Here is a 21,062-nt window from a genome sequence, read left to right as displayed (position 1 = left end):
AAGAAAACCAGGTTTAGTACGCAAAACCACCTTATCTGCATGGAACACCAGATAAGGAGGAGAACACTGCAGAGCAGATAACTCTGAAACTCTTCTAGCAGAAGAAATTGCAACCAAAAACAAAACTTTCCAAGATAATAACTTAATATCTACGGAATGTAAGGGTTCAAACGGAACCCCCTGAAGAACTGAAAGAACTAAATTGAGACTCCAAGGAGGAGTCAAAGGTTTGTAAACAGGCTTGATTCTAACCAGAGCCTGAACAAAAGCTTGAACATCTGGCACAGCCGCCAGCTTTTTGTGAAGTAAAACAGATAAAGCAGAAATCTGTCCCTTCAAAGAACTTGCAGATAATCCTTTCTCCAAACCTTCTTGAAGAAAGGATAGAATCTTAGGAATTTTTATCTTGTTCCATGGGAATCCTTTAGATTCACACCAACAGATATATTTTTTCCATATTTTATGGTAGATTTTTCTAGTTACAGGCTTTCTGGCCTGAACAAGAGTATCAATGACAGAATCTGAGAACCCTCGCTTTGATAAAATCAAGCGTTCAATCTCCAAGCAGTCAGTTGGAGTGAGGCCAGATTCGGATGTTCGAACGGACCTTGAACAAGAAGGTCCCGTCTCAAAGGTAGCTTCCATGGTGGAGCCGATGACATATTCACCAGGTCTGCATACCAAGTCCTGCGTGGCCACGCAGGAGCTATCAAGATCACCGATGCCCTCTCCTGATTGATCCTGGCTACCAGCCTGGGGATGAGAGGAAACGGTGGGAATACATAAGCTAGGTTAAAGGTCCAAGGTGCTACTAGTGCATCTACTAGAGTCGCCTTGGGATCCCTGGATCTGGACCCGTAGCAAGGAACCTTGAAGTTCTGACGAGAGGCCATCAGATCCATGTCTGGAATGCCCCACAATTGAGTAATTTGGGCAAAGATTTCCGGATGGAGTTCCCACTCCCCCGGATGAAATGTCTGACGACTCAGAAAATCCGCTTCCCAATTTTCCACTCCTGGGATGTGGATTGCAGACAAGTGGCAGGAGTGAGTCTCCGCCCATTGAATGATTTTGGTCACTTCTTCCATCGCCAGAGAACTCCTTGTTCCCCCTTGATGGTTGATATACGCAACAGTCGTCATGTTGTCCGATTGAAACCGTATGAATTTGGCCTTTGCTAGCTGAGGCCAAGCCTTGAGAGCATTGAATATCGCTCTCAGTTCCAGAATATTTATCGGGAGAAGAGATTCTTCCCGAGACCAAAGACCCTGAGCTTTCAGGAGTTCCCAGACCGCGCCCCAGCCCACCAGACTGGCGTCGGTCGTGACAATGACCCACTCTGGTCTGCGGAAGCTCATCCCCTGTGACAGGTTGTCCAGGGTCAGCCACCAACGGAGTGAATCTCTGGTCCTCTGATCTACTTGTATCGTCGGAGACAAGTCTGTATAATCCCCATTCCACTGACTGAGCATGCACAGTTGTAATGGTCTCAGATGAATTCGCGCAAAAGGAACTATGTCCATTGCCGCGACCATCAAACCTATTACTTCCATGCACTGCGTTATGGAAGGAAGAGGAACAGAATGAAGTACTTGACAAGAGCTTAGAAGTTTTGATTTTCTGGCCTCTGTCAGAAAAATCCTCATTTCTAAGGAGTCTATTATTGTTCCCAAGAAGGGAACTCTTGTTGACGGAGATAGGGAACTTTTTTCTACGTTCACTTTCCACCCGTGAGATCTGAGAAAGGCCAGGACAATGTCCGTATGAGCCTTTGCTTGTGGTAGGGACGACGCTTGAATCAGTATGTCGTCCAAGTAAGGTACTACTGCAATGCCCCTTGGTCGTAGCACCGCTAGAAGGGACCCTAGTACCTTTGTGAAAATTCTTGGAGCAGTGGCTAATCCGAATGGAAGTGCCACAAACTGGTAATGCTTGTCCAGAAAGGCGAACCTTAGGAACCGATGATGTTCCTTGTGGATAGGAATATGTAGATACGCATCCTTTAAATCCACCGTGGTCATGAATTGACCTTCCTGGATGGAAGGAAGAATTGTCCGAATGGTTTCCATTTTGAACGATGGAACCTTGAGAAACTTGTTTAGGATCTTGAGATCTAAGATTGGTCTGAATGTTCCCTCTTTTTTGGGAACTATGAACAGATTGGAGTAGAATCCCATCCCTTGTTCTCCTAATGGAACAGGATGAATCACTCCCATTTTTAACAGGTCTTCTACACAATGTAAGAATGCCTGTCTTTTTATGTGGTCTGAAGACAATTGTGACCTGTGGAACCTCCCCCTTGGGGGAAGCCCCTTGAATTCCAGAAGATAACCTTGGGAGACTATTTCTAGCGCCCAAGGATCCAGAACATCTCTTGCCCAAGCCTGAGCGAAGAGAGAAAGTCTGCCCCCCACCAGATCCGGTCCCGGATCGGGGGCCAACATCTCATGCTGTCTTGGTAGCAGTGGCAGGTTTCTTGGCCTGCTTACCTTTGTTCCAGCCTTGCATTGGCCTCCAGGCTGGCTTGGCTTGAGAAGTATTACCCTCTTGCTTGGAGGATGTAGCACTTGGGGCTGGTCCGTTTCTGCGAAAGGGACGAAAATTTGGTTTATTTTTAGCCTTGAAAGACCTATCCTGAGGAAGGGCGTGGCCCTTACCCCCAGTGATATCAGAAATAATCTCTTTCAAGTCAGGGCCAAACAGCGTTTTCCCCTTGAAAGGAATGTTAAGCAATTTGTTCTTGGAAGACGCATCCGCTGACCAAGATTTTAGCCAAAGCGCTCTGCGCGCCACAATAGCAAACCCAGAATTTTTCGCTGCTAATCTAGCCAATTGCAAAGTGGCGTCTAAAGTAAAAGAGTTAGCCAATTTGAGAGCATGAATTCTGTCCATAATCTCCTCATAAGAAGAATCTTTATTGAGCGACTTTTCTAGTTCATCGAACCAGAAACACGCTGCTGTAGTGACAGGAACAATGCATGAAATTGGTTGTAGAAGGTAACCTTGCTGAACAAACATCTTTTTAAGCAAACCCTCTAATTTTTTATCCATAGGATCTTTGAAAGCACAACTATCTTCTATAGGGATAGTAGTGTGTTTGTTTAGAGTAGAAACCGCCCCCTCGACCTTGGGGACTGTCTGCCATAAGTCCTTTCTGGGGTCGACCATAGGAAACAATTTCTTAAATATAGGGGGAGGGACAAAAGGTATGCCGGGCCTTTCCCATTCTTTGTTTACAATGTCCGCCACCCGCTTGGGTATAGGAAAAGCTTCGGGGGGCCCCGGGACCTCTAGGAACTTGTCCATCTTACATAATTTCTCTGGAATGACCAAATTCTCACAATCATCCAGAGTAGATAACACCTCCTTAAGCAGAGCGCGGAGATGTTCTAATTTAAATTTAAAAGTAATAACATCAGGTTCAGCTTGTTGAGAAATTTTCCCTGAATCTGAAATTTCTCCCTCAGACAAAACCTCCCTGGCCCCCTCAGACTGGTGTAGGGGCACTTCAGAACCAATATCATCAGCGTCCTCATGCTCTTCAGTATTTTCTAAAACAGAGCAGTCGCGCTTTCGCTGATAAGTGGGCATTTTGGCTAAAATGTTTTTGATAGAATTATCCATTACAGCCGTTAATTGTTGCATAGTAAGGAGTATTGGCGCACTAGATGTACTAGGGGCCTCCTGTGTTTGCAAGACTGGCGTAGACGAAGGAGGGGATGATGCAGTACCATGCTTACTCCCCTCACTTGAGGAATCATCTTGGGCATCATTTTCTCTAAATTTTGTGTCACATAAATCACATCTATTTAAATGAGAAGGAACCTTGGCTTCCCCACATACAGAACACAGTCTATCTGATAGTTCAGACATGTTAAACAGGCATAAACTTGATAACAAAGTACAAAAAACGTTTTAAAATTAAACCGTTACTGTCACTTTAAATTTTAAACTGAACACACTTTATTACTGAAAATGTGAAAAAGTATGAAGGAATTGTTCAAAATTCACCAAAATTTCACCACAGTGTCTTAAAAGCCTTAAAAGTATTGCACACCAAATTTGAAAGCTTTAACTCTTAAAATAACGGAACCGGAGCCGTTTTTATATTTAACCCCTATACAGTCCCTGGTATCTGCTTTGCTGAGACCCAACCAAGCCCAAAGGGGAATACGATACCAAATGACGCCTTCAGTAAGCTTTTTCTATGTATCTGAGCTCCTCACACATGCATCTGCATGTCTTGCTTCCCAAAAACAACTGCGCAATAGAGGCGCGAAAATGAGGCTCTGCCTATGATTAGAGAAGGCCCCCAGTGAAAAAGGTGTCCAATACAGTGCCTGCCGGTTTTTTTACATAATTCCCAAGAATAAAATAACTCCTCAAAGCTATGAAGTATTAAAAATGCTTATATATCAATCGATTTAGCCCAGAAAATGTCTACCAGTCTTAAAAGCCCTTGTGAAGCCCTTTATTCTTATTTAATAAAAATGGCTTACCGGATCCCATAGGGAAAATGACAGCTTCCAGCATTACCAAGTCTTGTTAGAAATGTGTCATACCTCAAGCAGCAAAAGTCTGCTCACTGTTTCCCCCAACTGAAGTTAATTCCTCTCAACAGTCCTGTGTGGAAACAGCCATCGATTTTAGTAACGGTTGCTAAAATCATTTTCCTCTTACAAACAGAAATCTTCATCTCTTTTCTGTTTCAGAGTAAATAGTACATACCAGCACTATTTTAAAATAACAAACTCTTGATTGAAGAATAAAAACTACATTTAAACACCAAAAAACTCTAAGCCATCTCCGTGGAGATGTTGCCTGTACAACGGCAAAGAGAATGACTGGGGAAGGCGGAGCCTAGGAGGGATCATGTGACCAGCTTTGCTGGGCTCTTTGCCATTTCCTGTTGGGGAAGAGAATATCCCACAAGTAAGGATGACGCCGTGGACCGGACACACCTATGTTGGAGAAAAGTGATGAAGATTTCTGTTTAAGAGGGCTATGATTTTAGCACAAGTAACTAAAATCCATTACTGTTACCACGCAGGACTGTTGAAACAAGAGAACTTTAGTTGGGGGTAACAGTTTGCAGACTCATCTGCTTCAGGTATGACTAGTCTCCTTCTAACAACACAGGCTAATGCTAGATGACAGTCATTTTTCCCCTCAGGGGAAACGGTAAGCCATTTTTCTTTCACCTCAGCAAAAAAGATAACAGGCTTCCCCTTTTTGTTTTTTATGCTGGTAAACACTGTTAGGGGCTAAATCGATTGGTTTTTATTACAATATTATACCATTTGAAATATTTTATAAGCTCACATACACTTGCGAACGTTTTTTATTGATCTGGCTTGTTTTAGACACCTAAATCTAGTCAGGAAGGCCCCTTCACTCTAGTGTGCTGAGGGAGGAAGCCTCATTTTGGCACTTCAGCTGTGCAGTTGAATTTCAAGGTAGTGCATGCAGATTCATGTGAGAGGGTCCTGTGGTTCAGAAAGTGACTCCAAAAGGCTTTTTTCTGTGAATGGTGACCCCTAAGGAAGGTAAAAAGCTGCAGCAAGGCTGTAGCTGGGATTGTGGTGTGTAAAAACGGTTAAATCCAACAATTAGCTCCGGTTTGCTTGTTTTAAGAGCTAGAGTCTCCATATTTGCTGTGCAATACTTTCTAAGCATTAAGACACTGGGGTCCAAATTTCAGAAAAATCGGATATTGCCTTCATAGTTTTTTGAACATTCAGAAATAAATGTCATTTCTCCAGCATAGGTGTGTCCGGTCCACGGCGTCATCCTTACTTGTGGGATATTCTCTTCCCCAACAGGAAATGGCAAAGAGCCCAGCAAAGCTGGTCACATGATCCCTCCTAGGCTCCGCCTACCCCAGTCATTCTCTTTGCCGTTGTACAGGCAACATCTCCACGGAGATGGCTTAGAGTTTTTTAGTGTTTAACTGTAGTTTTTATTATTCAATCAAGAGTTTGTTATTTTGAAATAGTGCTGGTATGTACTATTTACTCAGAAACAGAAAAGAGATGAAGATTTCTGTTTGTATGAGGAAAATGATTTTAGCAACCGTCACTAAAATCCATGGCTGTTCCACACAGGACTGTTGAGAGCAATTAACTTCAGTTGGGGGAACAGTGAGCAGTCTCTTGCTGCTTGAGGTATGACACATTCTAACAAGACGATGTAATGCTGGAAGCTGTCATTTTCCCTCTGGGATCCGGTAAGCCATGTTTATTACGATTGTAAATAAGGGCTTCAAAAAGGGCTTATTAAGACTGTAGACTTTTTTTGGGCTAAATCGATTGATTATTAACACATAGCCTTGAGGAATCATTTTATCTGGGTATTTTGATATAATAATATCGGCAGGCACTGTTTTAGACACCTTATTCTTTAGGGGCTTTCCCAAAGCATAGGCAGAGCCTCATTTTCGCGCCGGTGTTGCGCACTTGTTTTTGAGAGGCATGGCATGCAGTCGCATGTGAGAGGAGCTCTGATACTTAGAAAAGACTTTCTGAAGGCGTCATTTGGTATCGTATTCCCCTTGGGGCTTGGTTGGGTCTCAGCAAAGCAGATACCAGGGACTGTAAGGGGTTAAAGTTCAAAACGGCTCCGGTTCCGTTATTTTAAGGGTTAAAGCTTCCAAATTTGGTGTGCAATACTTTTAAGGCTTTAAGACACTGTGGTGAAAATTTGGTGAATTTTGAACAATTCCTTCATGTTTTTTCGCATTTGCAGTAATAAAGTGTGTTCAGTTTAAAATTTAAAGTGACAGTAACGGTTTTATTTTAAAACGTTTTTTGTACTTGTTATCAAGTTTATGCCTGTTTAACATGTCTGAACTACCAGATAGACTGTGTTCTGAATGTGGGGAAGCCAGAATTCCTATTCATTTAAATAAATGTGATTTATGTGACAATGACAATGATGCCCAAGATGATTCCTCAAGTGAGGGGAGTAAGCATGGTACTGCATCATTCCCTCCTTCGTCTACACGAGTCTTGCCCACTCAGGAGGCCCCTAGTACATCTAGCGCGCCAATACTCCTTACTATGCAACAATTAACGGCTGTAATGGATAATTCTGTCAAAAACATTTTAGCCAAAATGAACACTTATCAGCGTAAGCGCGACTGCTCTGTTTTAGATACTGAAGAGCATGACGACGCTGATATTAATATTTCTGAAGGGCCCCTAACTCAGTCTGATGGGGCCAGGGAGGTTTTGTCTGAGGGAGAAAGTACTGATTCAGGGAACATTTCTCAACAAGCTGAACCTGATGTGATTGCATTTAAATTTAAGTTGGAACATCTCCGCATTCTGCTTAAGGAGGTATTATCCACTCTGGATGATTGTGACAAGTTGGTCATCCCAGAGAAACTATGTAAAATGGACAAGTTCCTAGAGGTGCCGGGGCTCCCAGAAGCTTTTCCTATACCCAAGCGGGTGGCGGACATTGTTAATAAAGAATGGGAAAGGCCCGGTATTCCTTTCGTCCCTCCCCCCATATTTAAAAAATTGTTTCCTATGGTCGACCCCAGAAAGGACTTATGGCAGACAGTCCCCAAGGTCGAGGGAGCGGTTTCCACTTTAAACAAACGCACCACTATACCCATAGAGGATAGTTGTGCTTTCAAAGATCCTATGGATAAAAAATTAGAAGGTTTGCTTAAAAAGATGTTTGTTCAGCAGGGTTACCTTCTACAACCAATTTCATGCATTGTCCCTGTCGCTACAGCCGCATGTTTCTGGTTCGATGAGCTGATAAAGGCGGTCGACAGTGATTCTCCTCCTTATGAGGAGATTATGGACAGAATCAATGCTCTCAAATTGGCTAATTCTTTCACCCTAGACGCCACTTTGCAATTGGCTAGGTTAGCGGCTAAGAATTCTGGGTTTGCTATTGTGGCGCGCAGAGCGCTTTGGTTGAAATCTTGGTCGGCTGATGCGTCTTCCAAGAACAAGTTACTTAACATTCCTTTCAAGGGGAAAACGCTGTTTGGCCCTGACTTGAAAGAGATTATCTCGGATATCACTGGGGGTAAGGGCCACGCCCTTCCTCAGGATCGGCCTTTCAAGGCAAAGAATAAACCTAATTTTCGTCCCTTTCGTAGAAACGGACCAGCCCAAAGTGCTACGTCCTCTAAGCAAGAGGGTAATACTTCTCAAGCCAAGCCAGCTTGGAGACCAATGCAAGGCTGGAACAAGGGAAAGCAGGCCAAGAAACCTGCCACTGCTACCAAGACAGCATGAAATGTTGGCCCCCGATCCGGGACCGGATCTGGTGGGGGGCAGACTCTCTCTCTTCGCTCAGGCTTGGGCAAGAGATGTTCTGGATCCTTGGGCGCTAGAAATAGTCTCCCAAGGTTATCTTCTGGAATTCAAGGGACTTCCCCCAAGGGGGAGGTTCCACAGGTCTCAGTTGTCTTCAGACCACATAAAAAGACAGGCATTCTTACATTGTGTAGAAGACCTGTTAAAAATGGGAGTGATTCATCCCGTTCCATTAAGAGAACAAGGGATGGGGTTCTACTCCAATCTGTTTATAGTTCCCAAAAAAGAGGGAACGTTCAGACCAATCTTAGATCTCAAGATCTTAAACAAGTTTCTCAAGGTTCCATCGTTCAAGATGGAAACCATTCGAACTATTCTTCCTTCCATCCAGGAAGGTCAATTCATGACCACGGTGGATTTAAAGGATGCGTATCTACATATTCCTATCCACAAGGAACATCATCGGTTCCTGAGGTTCGCATTCCTGGACAAACATTACCAGTTCGTGGCGCTTCCTTTCGGATTAGCCACTGCTCCAAGGATTTTCACAAAGGTACTAGGGTCCCTTCTAGCTGTGCTAAGACCAAGGGGCATTGCTGTAGTACCTTACTTGGACGACATTCTGATTCAAGCGTCGTCCCTTCCTCAAGCAAAGGCTCACACGGACATTGGCCTGGCCTTTCTCAGATCTCACGGATGGAAAGTGAACGTGGAAAAGAGTTCTCTATCTCCGTCAACAAGGGTTCCCTTCTTGGGAACAATAATAGACTCCTTAGAAATGAGGATTTTTCTGACAGAGGCCAGAAAAACAAAACTTCTAGACTCTTGTCGGATACTTCATTCCGTTCCTCTTCCTTCCATAGCTCAGTGCATGGAAGTGATCGGGTTGATGGTAGCGGCAATGGACATAGTTCCTTTTGCACGCATTCATCTAAGACCATTACAACTGTGCATGCTCAGTCAGTGGAATGGGGACTATACAGACTTGTCTCCGAAGATACAAGTAAATCAGAGGACCAGAGACTCACTCCGTTGGTGGCTGTCCCTGGACAACCTGTCACGAGGGATGACATTCCGCAGACCAGAGTGGGTCATTGTCACGACCGACGCCAGTCTGATGGGCTGGGGCGCGGTCTGGGGATCCCTGAAAGCTCAGGGTCTTTGGTCTCGGGAAGAATCTCTTCTACCGATAAATATTCTGGAACTGAGAGCGATATTCAATGCTCTCAAGGCTTGGCCTCAGCTAGCGAGGGCCAAGTTCATACGGTTTCAATCAGACAACATGACAACTGTTGCGTACTTCAACCATCAGGGGGGAACAAGGAGTTCCCTGGCGATGGAAGAAGTGACCAAAATCATTCTATGGGCGGAGTCTCACTCCTGCCACCTGTCTGCTATCCACATCCCAGGAGTGGAAAATTGGGAAGCGGATTTTCTGAGTCGTCAGACATTGCATCCGGGGGAGTGGGAACTCCATCCGGAAATCTTTGCCCAAGTCACTCAGCTGTGGGGCATTCCAGACATGGATCTGATGGCCTCTCGTCAGAACTTCAAAGTTCCTTGCTACGGGTCCAGATCCAGGGATCCCAAGGCGGCTCTAGTGGATGCACTAGTAGCACCTTGGACCTTCAAACTAGCTTATGTGTTCCCGCCGTTTCCTCTCATCCCCAGGCTGGTAGCCAGGATCAATCAGGAGAGGGCGTCGGTGATCTTGATAGCTCCTGCGTGGCCACGCAGGACTTGGTACGCAGATCTGGTGAATATGTCATCGGCTCCTCCTTGGAAGCTACCTTTGAGACGAGACCTTCTTGTTCAGGGTCCGTTCGAACATCCGAATCTGGTTTCACTCCAGCTGACTGCTTGGAGATTGAACGCTTGATCTTATCGAAGCGAGGATTCTCAGATTCTGTTATCGATACTCTTGTTCAGGCCAGAAAGCCTGTAACTAGAAAGATTTACCACAAAATTTGGAAAAAATATATCTGTTGGTGTGAATCTAAAGGATTCCCTTGGGACAAGGTTAAGATTCCTAGGATTCTATCCTTCCTTCAAGAAGGATTGGAAAAAGGATTATCTGCAAGTTCCCTGAAGGGACAGATTTCTGCCTTGTCTGTGTTACTTCACAAAAAGCTGGCCGCTGTGCCAGATGTTCAAGCCTTTGTTCAGGCTCTGGTTAGAATTAAGCCTGTTTACAAACCTTTGACTCCTCCTTGGAGTCTCAATTTAGTTCTTTCAGTTCTTCAGGGGGTTCCGTTTGAACCCTTGCATTCCGTTGATATTAAGTTATTATCTTGGAAAGTTTTGTTTTTAGTTGCAATTTCTTCTGCTAGAAGAGTTTCAGAATTATCTGCTCTGCAGTGTTCTCCTCCTTATCTGGTGTTCCATGCAGATAAGGTGGTTTTACGTACTAAACCTGGTTTTCTTCCAAAAGTTGTTTCTAACAAAAACATTAACCAGGAGATTATCGTACCTTCTCTGTGTCCGAAACCAGTTTCAAAGAAGGAACGTTTGTTGCACAATTTGGATGTTGTTCGCGCTCTAAAATTCTATTTAGATGCTACAAAGGATTTTAGACAAACATCTTCCTTGTTTGTTGTTTATTCCGGTAAAAGGAGAGGTCAAAAAGCAACTTCTACCTCTCTCTCTTTTTGGATTAAAAGCATCATCAGATTGGCTTACGAGACTGCCGGACGGCAGCCTCCCGAAAGAATCACAGCTCATTCCACTAGGGCTGTGGCTTCCACATGGGCCTTCAAGAACGAGGCTTCTGTTGATCAGATATGTAGGGCAGCGACTTGGTCTTCACTGCACACTTTTACCAAATTTTACAAGTTTGATACTTTTGCTTCTTCTGAGGCTATTTTTGGGAGAAAGGTTTTGCAAGCCGTGGTGCCTTCCATTTAGGTGACCTGATTTGCTCCCTCCCTTCATCCGTGTCCTAAAGCTTTGGTATTGGTTCCCACAAGTAAGGATGACGCCGTGGACCGGACACACCTATGTTGGAGAAAACAGAATTTATGTTTACCTGATAAATTACTTTCTCCAACGGTGTGTCCGGTCCACGGCCCGCCCTGGTTTTTTTAATCAGGTCTGATAATTTATTTTCTTTAACTACAGTCACCACGGTACCATATGGTTTCTCCTATGCAAATATTCCTCCTTAACGTCGGTCGAATGACTGGGGTAGGCGGAGCCTAGGAGGGATCATGTGACCAGCTTTGCTGGGCTCTTTGCCATTTCCTGTTGGGGAAGAGAATATCCCACAAGTAAGGATGACGCCGTGGACCGGACACACCGTTGGAGAAAGTAATTTATCAGGTAAACATAAATTCTGTTTTTATTATTTAAAGAGACAGTAACGTTTTTGTTTAAAATCGTTTTTATTGCATTGTTTGCCTGCCTAAATCTGTTTAACATGTCTGTTCCATCAGATAACCTATGTTCTGTGTGTATAGAGACAAATGTGGTTCCCCCTTCGAGTGTTTGTGATAATTGCGCCATAGCGTCCAAACAAAATCAGGACAGCTCTGTTATTTTTCATAATGTTACCCAAGATGATTTATCTAATGAAGGTAGTGGGGATAGCTCTACATCCTCTCCTTCTGTGTCTACACCAGCTTTGCCCGCGCAGGCGACACCTAGCGCGCCAGTGCTTATTTCTATGCAACAATTATCAGCAGTAGTGGATAATTCTATAGCAAATCTTTTATCCAAACTTCCAGTTTTTCAGAGAAAGCGTGATTGTTCAGTTTTAAATACAGATAAAAAGGATGAACAATCAGACGCTGACGATGCCTTATCTATTTTACCCTCACATCAATCGGAATTGGCTGTGAGGGAAGGGCTGTCTGAGGGTGAAATTTCAGACTCAGGAAAAATTTCTCAACAGGCAGAACCTGATCTAGTGGCATTTAAGTTTAAGCTAGAACATCTCTGCGCTTTGCTTAAGGAGGTATTAGCTACTCTGGATGATTGTGATTCCATGGTAGTACCAGAGAAGTTGTGCAAATTGGACACATTTTTAGAGGTCCCAGTGCACGACGACGCTTTTCCAATACCTAAGAGGGTAGCGAACATAGTGGAAAAGGAGTGGGAGAAGCCAGGTGTACCCTTTGCCCCACCTCCTATATTTAAGAAAATGTTTCCCATAGTAGACCCTAGAAGGGACGCATGGCAAATGGTCCCGAAGGTTGAGGGAGCGGTTTCAACACTAGCGAAGCGCTCAACCATTCCTATAGAGGACAGCTGCGCTTTCAAAGATCCTATGGATAAAAAATTGGAAGGATTGCTTAAAAAGATTTTTGTTCAGCAAGGGTTCATCCTTCAATCAGCTACGTGTGTTATTACTGTCACTTCAGCGGCGTCCTTTTGGTTCGAAGAACTAGAACGGTCACTCCAGAAAGAGACTTCCTATGAAGAAGTCATGGACAGAATTCACGCATTAAAGTTAGCTAATTCCTTTATATTGGATGCCGCCTTTCAAATAACGAAATTGGCGGCGAAAAACTCAGGTTTTGCTATAGTAGCGCGGAGGGCGCTTTGGCTAAAATCCTGGTCGGCAGATGTGTCGTCCAAGACTAAGTTACTGAATATTCCTTTCAAGGGTAAGACCCTTTTTGGGCCGGAATTGAAGGAAATTATTTCAGACATCACTGGGGGTAAGGGCCATGCCCTCCCACAGGATAGGCCTTTTAAGGCTAAGAACAAGTCTAATTTTCGTTCCTTTCGCAATTTCAGGAACGGACTGGCTAATAACTCCACTGCCGCTAGACAAGAAGGTAACGCGGCCCAGCCCAAACCCGCTTGGAAGCCCATGCAAGGCTGGAACAAGGGTAAACAAACCAAGAAACCTGCTGCTGCTACCAAGACAGCATGAAGGGGTAGCCCCCGATCCGGGACCGGATCTGGTAGGGGGCAGACTATCTCTCTTCGCTCAGGCTTGGGCAAGAGATGTTCTGGATCCCTGGGCACTAGAGATAGTTTCCAAGGGATACCTGTTAGAATTCAAGGGACTTCCTCCAAAGGTAAGGTTCCACCTGTCTCGCTTATCTTCAGACCAGATAAAGAAACGGGCATTCTTACATTGTGTAAGAGATCTATCAAAGATGGGAGTGATAAACCCAGTCCCCTCCGGGGAACAAGGTCTAGGGTTTTACTCAAACCTGTTTGTGGTTCCCAAAAAAGAGGGAACTTTCAGGCCAATTCTGGATTTAAAGATATTAAACAAGTTCCTCAGAGTTCCATCCTTCAAGATGGAAACCATTCGGACAATCTTACCAACAATCCAGCAGGGTCAATTTTTGACTACCGTGGATCTAAAGGATGCGTATCTGCATATCCCAATCCACAAATCTCATCATCAGTTCCTGAGGTTCGCCTTTCTGGACAAACATTACCAGTTTGTGGCTCTTCCATTCGGTTTAGCCACCGCTCCCAGAATTTTCACAAAGGTGCTAGGGTCCCTTCTAGCGGTCCTAAGACCGAGGGGCATCGCTGTAGCACCTTATCTAGACGACATCCTTATCCAAGCGTCGTCTCTTTCCAAAGCGAGGGCTCATACAGACATTGTGTTGTCTTTTCTCAGATCTCACGGGTGGTAAGTGAACATAGAAAAAAGTTCACTGTCACCGTCCACAAGGGTTCCTTTTCTGGGAACAATAATAGATTCTGTGGAAATGAAGATCTTTCTCACAGACGTCAGAAAGACAAAACTTCTAAAAGCTTGTCGAGTTCTTCACTCTTCCTCAACCCTCCATAGCTCAATGCATGGAAGTAATAGGACTAATGGTCGCAGCAATGGATGTGGTTCCTTTTGCTCGAATTCATCTAAGACCATTATTGCTGTGCATGCTCAATCAGTGGAATGGGGACTATACAGACTTGTCTCCCCAAATTCAAGTAGACCAGGTAACCAGGGACTCACTTCTCTGGTGGTTGACCCAGGATCACCTGTCTCAGGGAATGAGTTTCCGCAGACCGGAGTGGGTCATCGTCACGACCGACGCCAGCCTCTTGGGGTGGGGCGCGGTCTGGGACTCTCTGAAAGCTCAGGGCCTATGGTCGCGGGAAGAGTCGCTTCTCCCGATAAACATTTTGGAACTAAGAGCTATATTCAATGCGCTCCTGGCTTGGCCTCAGCTAGCGGAAGCCAGGTTCATAAGATTTCAGTCGGACAACATAACGACTGTTGCGTACATCAATCATCAGGGGGGAACAAAGAGTTCCCTAGCGATGAAGGAAGTAACCAAGATAATCCAATGGGCAGAGAATCACTCCTGCCATCTATCTGCTATTCACATCCCAGGAGTAGACAACTGGGAGGCGGACTATTTGAGTCGTCAGACTTTCCATCCGGGGGAGTGGGAACTCCATCCGGAGGTCTTTGCTCAGTTAACCCAATTATGGGGCATTCCAGACATGGATCTAATGGCGTCCCGTCAGAACTTCAAGATTCCTTGCTACGGGTCCAGATCCAGGGATCCCAAGGCGACTCTAGTGGATGCATTAGTGGCGCCTTGGTCGTTCAACCTAGCATATGTGTTTCCACCGTTTCCTCTCCTCCCCAGGCTCATAGCCAGGATCAAACAGGAGAAGGCCTCGGTGATTCTGATTCTGGTATGCAGATCTGGTGAATATGTCATCGGCTCCACCATGGAAGCTACCTTTGAGACAGGACCTTCTAGTACAAGGTCCATTTGAACATCCCAATCTAGTTTCTCTGCAGCTGACTGCTTGGAAATTGAACGCTTGATTTTATCCAAGCGTGGGTTTTCAAATTCTGTGATTGATACTCTGGTCCAAGCCAGAAAACCTGTGACTAGAAAGATTTACCATAAAATATGGAAAAAATATATCTGTTGGTGTGAATCCAAAGGATTCTCCTGGAGTAAGATTAAAATTCCAAAGATTCTCTCCTTTCTCCAAGAAGGTTTGGATAAAGGATTGTCAGCTAGTTCTCTAAAAGGACAGATTTCTGCATTATCCGTCTTGTTGCACAAACGACTGGCAGCTTTGCCAGATGTACAAGCTATTGTTCAGGCTTTGGTTAGAATCTAGCCTGTTTACAGACCCATGACTCCTCCTTGGAGTCTAAATTTAGTTCTTTCAGTTCTTCAAGGGGTTCCGTTTGAACCTTTACATTCCATAGATATTAAGTTACTATCTTGGAAAGTTCTGTTTTTGGTTGCTATTTCTTCTGCTAGAAGAGTTTCTGAATTATCTGCTTTGCAGTGTGATCCACCCTATCTGGTGTTCCATTCAGATAAGGTTGTTTTGCGTACTAAGCCTGGTTTTGTTCCAAAAGTTGTTTCCAACAAGAACATCAACCAGGAAATAGTTGTTCCTTCTTTGTGTCCGAATCCAGTTTCAAAGAAGGAACGTTTATTACACAATTTAGATGTTGTTCGTGCTTTAAAGTTCTATTTAGAAGCAACAAAAGATTTTAGACAAACCTCATCCTTGTTTGTCGTTTACTCTGGTAAGAGGAGAGGTCAAAAAGCTACTGCTACCTCTCTCTCTTTCTGGCTGAAAAGCATTATCCGCTTAGCTTATGAGACTGCCGGACGGCAGCCTCCTGACCGTATCACAGCTCACTCTACTAGGGCTGTGGCTTCCACATGGGCCTATAAGAACGAGGCTTCTGTTGACCAGATATGTAAGGCAGCGACTTGGTCTTCTCTGCACACTTTTGCCAAATTCTACAAATTTGATATTTTTGCTTCTTCGGAGGCTGTTTTTGGGAGAAAGGTTTTGCAAGCCGTGGTGCCTTCTGTTTAGGTAACCTGATTTGCTCCCTCCCTTCATCCGTGTCCTAAAGCTTTGGTATTGGTTCCCACAAGTAATGGATGACACCGTGGACCGGACACACCAATGTTGGAGAAAACAGAATTTATGCTTACCTGATAAATTACTTTCTCCAACGGTGTGTCCGGTCCACGGCCCGCCCTGGTTTTTTTTTTTTTTTTTTATTTTTTTAAATCAGGTTGAAAATTTTTTCTTTATACACTACAGTCACCACGGCACCCTATAGTTTCTCCTTTTTCTCCTAACCGTCGGTCGAATGACTGGGGGGCAGAGCAAGATGGGGAGCTATATGGACAGCTCTTGCTGTGTGCTCTCCTTGCCTTTCCCTGTGGGGGAGAACATTTCCCACAAGTAATGGATGACGCCGTGGACCGGACACACCGTTGGAGAAAGTAATTTATCAGGTAAGCATAAATTCTGTTTTTCTTTATTGTAACAAAATCCAACGTTTCGGCCTCATCTGGGCCTTTGTCAAGGTTTGTCAGATGGGGCTGAAAAATTGGAATTTGTTACAATAAAGAATTTGAAAATTAAATATGGAGCTGAGTCATATGTGAATATATGAATACCTGATGGAAGCTCAGAAAAGTTTATCCAATAGTGCAACTTCATGTATATGCTAAGACTAACATTTGAATGTAATTGGCTCAACGATATATCATTTTGGGATGCTTGACATCTAAAATTGGTAAGTTTTAAAATAGATATTCCCAGCCCTAAAGTCATCTGATATATACCTATGATCATCCAGGAGATCTCTGAGCTGCTGAGTAAAGAAGCAAGATGGCCTCACAGTTTACTTGTAAAATTTAGTGTATAGTGAATTGTTAAGTTTCAATGGCTTTGCTAATAATGGTTTATTTCTTGTAGGAACGAAGCTCTGGCTGAAGTTTGTTTTAAAGTATGTGCATGCAACACAGTATGTGACATTCTTCATGGTCGGCCCAGCAGTGTTCACTTTAATCAGCTCTTCATGAGACCAAACAAAGAGAAAATAGACTATCTTCTAGAGGTATTTCATTGTATTAGATTTTGCAAATTCTTTTTAGTTTATTTTTTTTATTATAAAATTAAAAGTACAGGGGGGACGGAGGAAGCTTTGCATCAGAGTGGTCACATTTTATCATAGCTCCGGACTGGTTCTAAAAATGTATCCTTTTCTGACCGCTCAGGACTGCTTAAATTGCCTCTAAACCAAGGTGCAAACTACTAGGAGATGCCAAAAACACCCTGTAACGTGAATACCGAAGATTAGTATCTACTATCCCCACAAAAGTAATTGACACAGCTGCTGGAGAGTGGCCACGAGGCGCCCTATCTATTTTTTTTTTCCTACGGCCAGCCAGGCATTTGTACAGCAGAAGCGGTTCCTAGTGAAACATGGAGGGGTTCCAAGCTATCATACTTGCCCAGTTGCAAGCTTTTGACAGCCTGATGTGTAGCAGTCTTGAAGACCTGATCGGAGTGCTTAGAGGACAAGCCACGCCACTAACCCATATAGCAGATCCAAAGGTGAGCTTAGAGTTGCCAACAGGCCATCCCTTACCGCTACAACATCTTAAGCAAGAGCCCTCGATATGCCCTGACATACAGGACGGCCAATCGAACATATTGGAGACTGGGCGATCACAGAACCCCATATCTTGCAGATCGGAAGTTACTGCAGCTACCGGGTTCCCCATAACAGAGATGGTGAGGGATCTACAGAACATGGCACCTCAGCAATCGCCCATCTCCAAACTGCACCCCACAGCCATAGATGTGCTCTACATGCTTGTGACCTTTGATCATGGAGGGGCAGCCACCGGGTATCGAGAGCCACACCTAATCAAGCAACAAGGTTGGGGAGTAAAACGGAGTCCCCTCGTGATGCAGCCGGTTGGTAGGCGGCCTGAATTAGCACACTCTCCTGTAGGCTCCACCACTCTTTCAACGGATACTCCAGATCCCTCTTGCACCTCTTTTGATGCCCTGAATTCCGGCTATTTCAGACACTACCTGGCATCTCTGACGGTAATATCGGAGGACAGGCCTATAGGTTGGCAGACTTGAATCCTAGACCGCGGACCTCTTCATATCGCACGGACACTCTTGCCATGTCCAGCAGATTCAGTGATCAGCTGGCCTATCCATTACAATCTGCTGATATCAAGGGACATAAGATCAGTGCTCTCATTAAAAGGGGAGTAGGATAGCAGCCATGGACTTTGATGAGGAGCACTGTGCCGATGTGAGTAATCACTTCCACATGTGTTTCGCTTGCTTCCCATAGATTACAAACAAGATCTTCTTTGGAAAAGGGACAGCTAAGCAGTTTCTTCTGGCTCACCATTTATAAGCGTGTCTCATGACTTAGTAAATATAACAGATGCTAGTTCCTAACTTCTAGATGGATGATATTCTAAATGATGACTTAATAGTCTGATGTCTGAAATATCATGTTTTTTTCAAATGGTGTGACCCTAGTCTCAGGCCTCTAATATATTGCATAATCAATCCCAGCCCTAGCTTTTTATGGTTAGTTATCAGAGCTCACAGAGGAGCCATATTTCTGTCTCTCAGGAAAACAGATAGGTTTACCTGATTCATACATATTTAGCCTATGCCAATTTGTCTACAAATGGCGAAGAAACACATCTATTTTTTCCCTGTTAGCATTGTTAACTTATGTTCTTTCATGTTATATGTATGACTTGATATATTTGCTCCTCTCTGTCAAATCTCGTTCTATCTGTTATCTATACTACTGTTTTACTGTATACTATGTACTTAGAAATTAGGGAAGTTATGTTGTTCCTGCCCTGCATAAGCCTAATAGTACACCATTAGCTGATGCTAAATATATCCTTACTTGTCTCATAACTAATGCCTCATGTGGACCCTTAGTGCATCGTAGTTTATATCCCATGCTGTACAATTCTACTACTTTAGAAACTACTGCTCTACAGCCATTAGACTGCCATATACCAGTAGGCTATTTTATAGTGAACATGTTATTTTATGCTATACCAGAATCGGAGAGTTACTCTACTACCAGCAGGACCAAAATCTAGCTCTACGTCCTCGGGCGTCACAGTATCTTAGTATTGTACAAGTATGTTTAGCTCTTTTATTTGCTATGTGGCTTCTCGTATGCTTATGTTATTTTGGAGAGGTGCCAGCTGCAGTGGCCCTAACTCTCTCTATTATAGCCTCTAGGTTATATACCCATGCTAAGTTAAACATTTTTACCCTGTAATCAAGCTTCATATGAGGTCAGTCTCCACCCCCTTACCCTCCAGCTACAGCAACCCTAGTTTGTTGACTGTGTTTAAAGATATTGCTGTGGAGGGGGGACCGGGGTGGCGACTCTGGTTCTCACTGTCATGCCCCATAAATTCAGGGGGGACTTTACTAATAAAAGAACACTGACAATGTTTACTGTACAGCATACACATTGTTCGATAGTATGGGCCTGCTGGCTTTGAGTGAAGACATATATGTATTGCCAGTTACACTGATTTACCATAACTCTTAGCTGGCTTATCTCACATTTTTCTGACCCTCAAGATGTTCAGTCACCAGTTTAATTGTGATGCGCCTCACTACCACACACTTTATATAACAGATACCTTGGGTTATCACTCTCATCACTATACCCAGTGTTGAACTTTTGTGATAGGCATTGAGTCTGTTCAATATTTATCTGCCCTCATAGGCACACTATATTTGGCGTCTTTTTATGAAAGATAAACCCACTTTTGACACTCTGCTATGTCTAGGGGTTGACCCTTCTAGTAGTACGAAGATCCTAACATCACTGACCCTGTTGTATAAATATGTCACTTCTCTATCATAATTTACAGCGCTCCTCTATACTTAAGTCCAATTTTCACCCTCTGCACTATTATAGCTTAAGAGATACAATACAATCCCAGGATTGCTACTACATATATTATATCTGTCGCTCGAAGCTATTATAAGTTTGCATTATATATATATATATATATCTCCCCCCCCCCCCATATACTAACGTGGACCCCTGCTGGGCTTCACCCATTTCAGAGTTTTAATTTCAGGGGTAATGTTATCTAGCTACCTTAAAGCAGTGTTTACCCGCTGTTGTGTTTAGGTATGTATTATTTATGTGGTTATCATCCTTAAGAAAGCCATTATTTCCTAGATCAATTGGTTTCTGAGTAACCATCGAACTGACCACTGTTTATTGCTATTCTGAACAACTTTAAAATGAGATTCCCAAGTTTTTGTTAGCTAAAGTATTGTACAATTGTCACATGTTGATATATGGGATGTAATGGTTTATTGTGCATTTACTAATTGAAGCATGTATAATATTTGCTATGATATCTGTTGATGTTTAAATATCACAAATCTCAATAAAAGATTATTTAAAAAAAAAAAAACTACAGAACAAAATGCATTAAAACAATATTTAGTAAGACATATTACAAGACCATCATAACTCTAGCAATGTATAATATAAACTGCAAGTAGTCAAACTAACTACTAAAAGCAGACTTACACTGTTCCTGAATAAGTGATTTAATGCTCCAGTAAGCAGCAGATAAATTCAATACAAGCCATAGTGTCCCCTAAATAGCAGATTCCATCATCATCTTAGTCATCATCTATACAAAAAAGGTGTATGTTACCACCCCTTCTTTGACCCCAATTTCTCAAGAATGATATGAGGGTTCTCTACACTCAGAAGGACTCAGTTGTTGCAATCAAGTTTCTTCTTCCTCAATAAGCATATGAAATTTGTTCTAGCTGTAGAGTGTGACTGACCAAATTGACCCACTCTTTTAAATGAGGGAGTTTGATGTTTCTTCCAATATCTAGGAATTCATTTTTTGGCTGAGTTCACCAATATCCCAAAGAAGGTAGTTTGGAATTTACATGGAGATTTAAATCTGTCAATTAACCAATATATCTCTTTGGATTTAGGCAACCTTAACATTTGTAGGCGAGTTATTGTAC

General features: G+C 43.4%; 1 protein-coding gene across 1 annotated transcript in view; it reads left to right on the top strand.

Moving 5' to 3' along the window:
* Positions 1–21,062, top strand: part of INTS8 (integrator complex subunit 8) — a gene marked incomplete in the record, with an annotated part of 407,787 nt that overhangs the window by 143,452 nt on the left and 243,273 nt on the right. Inside the window, 1 exon segment of the mRNA XM_053715214.1 lies at positions 16,953–17,094. Within this exon segment, the coding sequence (XP_053571189.1) occupies positions 16,953–17,094 (142 nt within the window).

Source organism: Bombina bombina, chromosome 5 (assembly GCF_027579735.1).
Source record: "Bombina bombina isolate aBomBom1 chromosome 5, aBomBom1.pri, whole genome shotgun sequence".
In the NCBI taxonomy this organism is placed as follows: domain Eukaryota; kingdom Metazoa; phylum Chordata; class Amphibia; order Anura; family Bombinatoridae; genus Bombina; species Bombina bombina.
Note: the sequence above shows the minus strand (reverse complement) of the source record. Positions and strands in the feature narration are given on the sequence as shown.